General features: G+C 42.2%; 1 protein-coding gene across 1 annotated transcript; it reads right to left on the reverse strand.

Moving 5' to 3' along the window:
* Window positions 1-215: 215 nt before the first annotated feature.
* Window positions 216-6,618, reverse strand: LOC104377763 (alpha-1-antiproteinase 2). The gene is made up of 4 exons (XM_009984627.2): window positions 5,970-6,618; window positions 3,010-3,280; window positions 1,035-1,182; window positions 216-410 (listed from the first exon to the last, which is right to left on the reverse strand). The coding sequence occupies exons 1-4, from the start codon at window positions 6,616-6,618 to the stop codon at window positions 216-218; spliced, it is 1,263 nt and encodes a 420-aa protein (XP_009982929.2).
* Between the last annotated feature and the right edge of the window lie 2,046 nt (window positions 6,619-8,664).

Genomic DNA, 8,664 nt, shown 5'->3' on the forward strand with positions numbered 1-8,664 from the left:
AAAGGCATTCTTTGCTAGCTGAATTTAAAACATTTTCCTTGCTTCCTCTTAAGCAAGTGTCATGGTCAATACCAATAGTTTTTGATGAGGTCATAGAACGAAAACTCTTGCTACAAAAGAACCATATACTAAGCTGGTAAAAATGGAAATGAATCATGTCAAGCAGTTTCAGATCTTCTTTAATCAGTAATAGCAAGCAGAATTTATATGTCACTTTAGCTAGTAATAGTTGGATTAACTATTTTTCCTATGAAGAGCGTACTGTTTGTATCTCTATCGAAAATCAGTATGAGGAAGGGATGATTGAATTCAATGGTCAGAGGAAGAGACGTTGTCGTTATTTCAGCAGCAGTTGCTGCTGCCGCCTCAGTACCACTCTCATCAACATCCAGAGCAGCCTTATGAACAACCTAGGAAGAAAGAAAACAGTCAGTCATTCTGGGCAGACAATAGCCACCTGAGAGATTAATCAGACCCCTTTTAAAACAGCCCTGCTTTGGAGGATCCACTGAGAACTGAGTATAGACAGCAGAGATGTGAGCTGTGTTGTTGTAGTCATGGCTGCTTTAAATGAGGACCAGGACAGAGCTACAGAAATCTCCTCAAAAAAAAAAAACCTCCCAGACTACTTTTCCTCTGTCCTAAAGACTGGATGAAGGATGGAGGGTCCACTTGTAAGAGCTTGTCTGCAGCCCAGAAACTAAGTCTCTAGGGTGGGAGTGTGCCCAGGACTGTTAGCATCTTTCCTTGAGGAGCCAAGGGTTGATGCTCCTCTTGTGTTCCAGATAGCCCCAAGAGATTTCAGCCAACACCAGCCTTGGGAAAACAAATGTGCAGCAAACTAATCTGATCTCCAGTGTCATGGAGGACCAAACTCCTCTTGTAAGCTCACAGGTTGAGGCCAGGGTAAGCCCAGCTACAGGCAAGCTGGGAAGCTGGAAGTTGTATTTAGCTGGTATTTCTGGATGCTACCACAGAGTTGTTTTCCTTCATGTTTGTGAAAGAAAGGAGAGGACCAACAGCCATGGTCTTACTTTAGAAACCTTCAGCTCCGGGGCACCGGTGATGCCAGAGAGATCTGCCTGGTCGGTGAACACATCCACAATTCCCATCTTCCTAAGGGTGTGTGTTATTTCGTAGCTCCCAGAAACAGAAAATTTGGGGAAGTAGAGGCTCATCAGGCTGTTAGGTAGAAGAGAAACACAGAAGGTGGTGAGAAGGATTTTTCACTGATGTAAACAATGTTGAGAAAGCTGTGTAATTCCCATGAGTTTCAAACCTCAGGAGGCTGGACTGGCCCTGCATGTACAATGAGCACTAACTCAATTGCTGATGCTCCTCATGGTGATACAGGGATAGTGATACTATCAATTATAATAATAATAATAATAAGAATAATACTATTAGTAATATCTATCTGGTGTTTTGCTTCAGCAAATCTGAAAGCACTCTGCAAAGGATAGTAATGAGAGCCCCTCTTTACAGCCAGAGAAGATGAGGTGTGGAGATGATAGCCCATGTCGCTCAAGCAGGTGGAGATCTGAAATGGGACACAGGCAGAGCCTGCTGGAGGAGAAATGTGACAAACGGCAGCACTTCAAAGCAAAGCAGTGTTTTTGGCATAGCTGTGGCATTTGGCATGGCTCCAGAGAAGGTCTATGCCCAGCTGCCTGCACCTTTGGACACGCCATCCTCTAATTTTCTTCCTCCTGTGGGCTGGCCATGATGGAGTTTGCCTTTGACTGTGAGCCATCGGTAGGCAGCTCCTGCTTAGTATGCGTTCTGCTGGATTTTCTCTTCATGTGCTGTCTAGAGATCCTCAGAGCCTCCAAGTCACCTACTGCAGCGATTATTCTTTAGGTAGCTCAAGTCTTTTGCTGTGTCATCCAGAGATAGCTTGGGTCGAACAGCAAAATGGATGAGATCCAAACTGCACTGCTGTATGTTTATGTAATACTGCCCAGTGCACTAGAAGATGATGAAACTATTGTATTAGCACTGGCATCAACATAACAGTGAAACTGAAATTACCATTTGGTTCTCATAGCCTCTCCCGTGAAGAACTTACTCATGTGTTGATCTTGAAGGAAGTTGCACCAAGAATTCTTTTAGATAAAGATTTTCCTGATTTTGAAGCTGAGAATTATATTTTTTTAAGTTTTTATGTTTGAGATATCATGTTATTAGGTCATATCCAATTTGCTACCCATTATGTTTTTATTAACTGTGCTGGTATTTCTATAATGATGCACCAAGAATCATGGATGTGAGCTACACAGCCTTATTAGCTGTGAATCAGGGCAGAGCTTGGTAAATTAAGCACATATTAAATTGATATTACTCATCTACTAGTGCTAAGATTTCTTCTCTCTCAGACAAACAAGGTTGTAAAACGTGTTAGTTGATGTTAGTGTCAATGGTAGGAGCTAACAGAACATCATTAGATTTTCAGTTTCAAAACCAAAATGCCAGAAAATCAGGACACCCACAATTAATCACTAGCCTGTTCTAACAATCACTGTGTGCTGATGGTTCTTGTAAGGAAGATATTTGTGTGGGACATATTATGTATTCATGCATTACTACAAACTATTTAAGTTATTGTTTATTTAAGGTTTAGACAAATGTCTGAGTCAAAGCATGTCAGTGACATACGAGAGGTAAAACACATTAGCTGAAACCTCAGTATAGGAGATTTGCCTTAGAATTGCCACCTTCTCATTCAGTCAATGGACCGTTTTAGAAACTCCAATCTAGGCTTGTTATTCAGGACTCCTGGGAGGCCATCAGGATGGTCTCTGCTCTGGTGGAGGGAGCAGCAAGTCACTCAGGCATCAATAAGAGAATAGTTAAAGACCAACCAGCTGCAAGAGTTTTACAGCTAGGGCACACAAGCCAAAAATAACTCACTGAGTTCCCAGAATCAGCAAGTTTGTGGTATTTGCATTCCCAAAAAAGTAAAAAGACTATAAATCTAGGTGCTGCTGCAGCTGACGGCCAAAAGATTACCTCTGAAAGAGATGGTCTGACCAGTCCTGGATGGTTTCCTTGACCAGAGTTTGCTCTATCTGCTCCATTTTCCCTTTTACTGGAAGAACCAGAAATGCAGTAGCACTCCCATTATAATGAAGCCGTACCACAGTGCATGACAGGTCCTCATCAAAATAGAAGTCGAATATGCCTGTCTGGTGCATCATAGGGACTTTTACAGTAGTTTCAGCATCCACGAAGAACTCTCTTTCTTCAGTGTGCTCTGGTTTAAAAGGCGTTTCCCAGTTGCCTGGTACAGAGAAGGAAAATATGACTGAATATTCCATGTCCAATCCTATTGTAAACTGAATTTTATATAACTAGTAAAAATATTTACTTATTCCACCATTTGTTAAATTCAGAATTTTCAAACGTAATACTTTAAAATGTGTGTTTACAGTAAGACAAGGATTTTTACACCTGGCCAAAAGAGTGTATTAGATTCCGATCTCACTTTATTTTTCAGATGTCAGTAATGAGCTAACTAGGCATTTTCTTTGTACCTACCATTGCTTTTCTGTTCAGGTGATTGAAGTGGTCTTTCTATAAGATGTCATTTAAAGGCTTACCTGACATCTGTATATTGGTATACTGTATACATTTCATTTCCATTGACTTCAGTCGTAAGCTTCAATTTGTAGATAAAATTAATGTAGGATCTCATATCTGAGTGCTGTTGTATCAGCCTTACGTGCATATCATCTAACCTACATCAGAAATGCACTGTGTTTCCACTTTGTTCCTGAAAATGTCCTCTGTTAGAATCAGAATCATAGAATGGTTTGGGTTGGAAGGGACCTCAAAGATCATCTAGTTTCAAACCCCCTGCCATGGGCAGGGAAACCCTCCATTACACCAGGTTGCCCAAAGCCTCATCCAACCTGGCCTTGAACACTTCCAGGGATGGGACATCCACAACTTCTCTAGGCAACCTGTTCCAGTGCCTCACCACCCTCACAGTGAAAAATTTCTTCCCATTGCCCCTTGTCTTATCACTATATATGCTTGTGGAAAGTCCCTCTCCAGCTTTCCTGTAGACCCTCTTTAGGTACTGGAAGGCTGCTTGCAATAAGATCACCCCGGAGCCTTCTCTTCTCCTGGCTGAACAGCCCCAACTCTCTCAGCCTGTCTTCATAGCAGAGGTGTTCCAGCCCTCAGATCATCTTCGTGGCCCTCCTCTGGACCTGCTCCAGCAGCTCCATGTCCTTCTTGTGTTGGGGACTCCAGAGCTGAATGCAGTATGCCAGGTGGGGTCTCATGAGAGCTGAGTAGAGGGACAGAATCACCTCCCTCAACCTGCTGGCCACGCTTCTTTTGGTGCAGCCCAGGATACCGTTGGCTTTCTGGGCTGCCAGCGCACATTGCTGGCTCATGTTGAGCTTCTCATCCACCAGCACTCCCAAGTCCTTTTCCTCAGGGCTGCTCTCAGTCTATTCTCCGCCCAGCCTGTACTTGTTCTTGGGATTGCCCTGACCCATGTGCAGGACCTGGCACTTGGCCTTGTTGAACTTCATTAGGTTCTCACAGGCCCACCTCTCCAGCCTGTCAAGGTCCCTCTGGATGGCATCCCTTCCCTCCAGCATGTCCACAACATCACACAGCTTGGATTTGTCAGCAAACTTTCTGAGGGTGACCTCAATCCCACTGTCCATGTCACCAACAAAGATGTTAAATAGCACTGGCCCCAGTACTGACCCCTGAGGAACACCACTCGTCACTGGCCTCCACTTGGACATTGAACCATTGACCTCAACTCTCTGAGTGTGACCATCCAGCCTATTCCTTATCCACCGAGTAGTCCAACCATCAAATCCATGTCTCTCCAGTTTAGAGACAAGGATGTCATGTGGGACAGTATCAAATGCTTTGGATAAGTCCGGGTAGATGATATCAGTTGCTCTTCCCCTATCCATCAACGCTGTAACCTCATCATAGAAGGTCACCAAATTAGTCAGGCAGAATTTGCCCTTAGTGAAGCCATGTTGGCTGTCACCAATCACCTCCTTATTTTCCATGTGCCTTAGCATAGTCGCCAGGAGGATCTGCTCCATGATCTTGCCAGGCACAGAGGTGAGACTGACTGGCCTGTAGTTCCCTGGGTCTTCCTGTTTTTCCCCTTTTTAAAGATGGGGGCTATGTTTCCCCTTTTCCAGTCAGTGGGAACTTCACCAGACTGCCATGACTTCTGAAATATGATGGATAGCGGCTTAGCAACTTCATCTCCAGTTCCCTCAGGACCCGTGGAGGCACCTCGTCAGGTCCCATGGACTTGTCCACCTTCAGGTTCTTTAGATGGTCTGGAACCTGATCTTCTCGTACAGTGGGCAGTTCTTCATTCTCCCAGTCCCTGCCTTTGCCTTCTGTGACTTGGGCCGTGCCACTGGAGCTCTTGCCAGTGAAGACTGAGGCAAAGAAGTCATTGAGTACCTCAGTCTCCTCCATATCCCGACTAGCCAGGTCTCCCGTTTCCTTCTGGAGAGGGCCTACATTTTCCCTAGATCTCTTTTTATCACTAACGTATCTATAGAAGTTTTTCTTGTTGCCCTTTATGTCCCTGGCATCACTAGCTTCTTCCATGTATAAATATGTTAGTGTGCATACATAAAGGAATCTGATAGGTAAGAAAAGGAGTATGTAGTAAATTAGACCATTGAATCATGCATACTTTTAAAAGAGGCATTAAAGTGTTAGGCCATGTATGCTTCTCAGCACCTTCAGTGGAAACTGGAAGAACATTGAGCAAATTGAGTTGCAGTTAAACCTATGACAGTGAGCTCAGGCTGCATGGAAGGCTATGGCTCTATCACCTCCAGTATGCCATTAGGGGCTCTTCTGGCTCAGCAAAGAGCATTGGAAATTTCCCCCAGAGGAATTTCCAAATAAGGTAGCTGAGATTAGATTGGTTGATAAGAATGAATAATGTGAAAGTGAGGACTTACCTTTAAAGAAAACAAAGGTAGCCAGAAGCATTATAGTCTCTGGATCCATGTCCTTGACCAAATTCGTAATTTTCCCATAAGTTTTCCTCTCTATATAATCGTTGATCTGCTTCTCAGCCTCCATGAGATTGTTAAAGTCAGTGGTAAAAGCCTCCAGCTGATATAGAGCTTTGGCATCATCTAAAAACTTCTTTAGAGGTTTCAGCTTCTCTGTTAGAAAGATGGCATTCCCCATGTTGAGCTGGACCCCATTCTCGGGATGACTCAGCATGTGGATAAGGTTGTGGAATCCTTCATGTATCTCTTTCTCCTGAATCTCTGTAAGGTTGAAGGCGAGTCCTTCCAGGATCTGAGTCTGAGTGGTTGATTTAGCCCCTAGGGCCAACATCGCGAATGCAGTGGAGATGCTTACAGGAGAGAAAAAAATGTTCTTATTAGGTGCCTCCAGTGTAACCTCTTTAAAAAATTGAAATGCAAAGTCAGCATTGTTTGGCACTAGTTTGAGGCAAGCGATTGCTTCACCTCTGTGATGCATTTGGTATTTAGATTCATTTGGATCATGTCCATTGTGGTGGTTGGGTGGTAGCTGACCATGGGAAACAGCATGAAGCCCAGCCAGTAGCAAACTTATGTAGAGTGTCATCTTCATCTTCTTGTATTAAAATCCTATGGAAAAAAGGAGAAGTTGTTACTAAGGTAAGTAAATTAATTAAGTAGAAATAATTATTCTATTATTCCCACTGAATAAGAAATCGTATGTCTTTCTTTTATCCTCAGTTTCCATGTTCTTCATCTCTTGCCAGATTTTTTTTTTATTTTCCCAGACCTCCTGGCAAGTTGTCACCAACACTTTCTGCCACCTTCACCCTAAATACCTGCAAAGGAAAAATGCAGCATGGATTAGCTGAATACATAGCACCCTCAACAGGCCAGAGAACGGGGCATATCCCGTCGGAAAAGACACCATAGCTAATCACTGAAGGGCTGCGATACCACTGTGCTTTTGACACTAATGATCTAAGATAATTCCTTGAAAGCGCATCACAGAAGAAGTCTGGATGTTTTGTGAGTAACGGAAGAAAGAGGAAATTCATGCTAGTGGGCAACAATCAATAGCTGCATACAAACTGAATTTGAGCACACAGGCATGAAGGAGATCTTTAAATAAACTTTTGGTCAGATTGATAAGACATCCTATTTCAAGACAGGACAAATGGTAGCGGCTGTTTTTCAGTGGCATACTGAATATAAAGCCTTATGTCTCTAAGGAATAGGTGCTCTTTCTTTCTGAAAAATAATGATGTAACACTTTAAATAAGAACCTGAAGTAATGTGTTGTCTCTTAATAGACAAACCAAACCATTGGGCTGGGTTCGATTTCGGCACAGCAGAAGGAGTCAATGTCATTATCAAAACCAAGGCTTTATTTTTATCAGATACTCTACTGGTCAAAGGGCAATACATTTATCTTAACATGTTAAACTTGGCTGTGGTATCTACATTCCTTTGCAGAGCTGACACTCTGTACTGTATAAGCTCTTACAAAGAGACCTTGGGAACGTAGATGTGAACGTCCCAGTGGGCCTCATTTCTGAGGAGGGATCTAGGGCAAAGGAACGGTGAGAGAGTTGCAAAGGATTTGAGGAGATAACAAGCCAGATTTGCTACAACTTGTGCAAGTTAAGGCATATTAAGCCAATTGCACCTTTCTGTTCTGGCATGATTCAACGTGAGGGACTGTCGTCAGAAAGTGCTATGCTCGTGGTCCTGCTTTCTCCATAACATCAGAGGGAGCAATTTGTATTAGTAGTTGAATATCCAGTTACAGTTAGACCTGCATAAGAGCAACAAAACATTTTTTGAGCTATATTCAAACATTTCTGTGTTTGATAGAAGTATTTCTAAAAAGCAGGCCTGTTTGAAATAACACCTACCGTGTTATAGACAATTGGAAGAACCATAAGGGTTCTTGGAAAGTACATTTTCAATTACTGTGCACAGTAGTTTTAAATTATAGTTTGGCCTCCTCCTCTGATTTTGACATTGAAAAGATACTTCTCAATATATCTAGCTACTTGTAACTCAACATAAGGGCTCCAGTTCTGAATACGTTAAACTACCATCAGTGAGCCAATGTATTAGTCAGACTTTGAAAAGAAATCAACTCCCAAACAAAAGCATCAGAGCTAAGCCTAATCTATTTCCACGTATCCAGCAGGCCGATTCAGAAGCTGCCTCTGGATAAATTATTCACTGTGAACTGTTTACACAGCTGCAGTCATAATTTATTAAGAATAACATGAATACCAAAGAATGAAACATTTCATTGTAAACATAAGTCACCACCTGTTCCCTATCTCATTACATTTAGTATTTATTACAAAACACAGCAGATAGGTGGAGTTTTATACACGTACATTGAGCTGTCAATTTCTACTTATTAGGAATGCAAAGTAGACATGGAATTTAACTGACCTGGTTATGTGACCATAACGATTATAACAAGGTTTTACTGTAAGAGTTCTGTAAAATATGGTTTACAGTTTTCTGAAGGGTTTTTTCCAATCCTGATATTTTTGCTCTGTGTAGCTATGACATGTTTGCATTTTGCAGTTAATTTGTGTACTTTCATGGAATTAATTTCATTTTATTACAGCTCTGAATTCACAGATAATTAAATACAACCTGAATCTGA

This window comes from Tauraco erythrolophus, chromosome 6 (genome assembly GCF_009769465.1).
Source record: "Tauraco erythrolophus isolate bTauEry1 chromosome 6, bTauEry1.pri, whole genome shotgun sequence".
Lineage (NCBI taxonomy): Eukaryota > Metazoa > Chordata > Aves > Musophagiformes > Musophagidae > Tauraco > Tauraco erythrolophus.

What these genes read in the sequence shown, in the direction of transcription:
- LOC104377763 (XM_009984627.2), bottom strand. Translation starts at nt 6,618, where the DNA reads ATGAAGATGACACTCTACATAAGTTTGCTACTGGCTGGGCTTCATGCT. An exon ending in TACCTTTGTTTTCTTTAAAG is followed by an intron (nt 3,281 to 5,969) that starts GTAAGTCCTCAC and finishes TCTCTGTACCAG; the next exon opens with GCAACTGGGAAACGCCTTTT. An exon ending in CGGAGCTGAAGGTTTCTAAA is followed by an intron (nt 411 to 1,034) that starts GTAAGACCATGG and finishes CTTTCTTCCTAG; the next exon opens with GTTGTTCATAAGGCTGCTCT.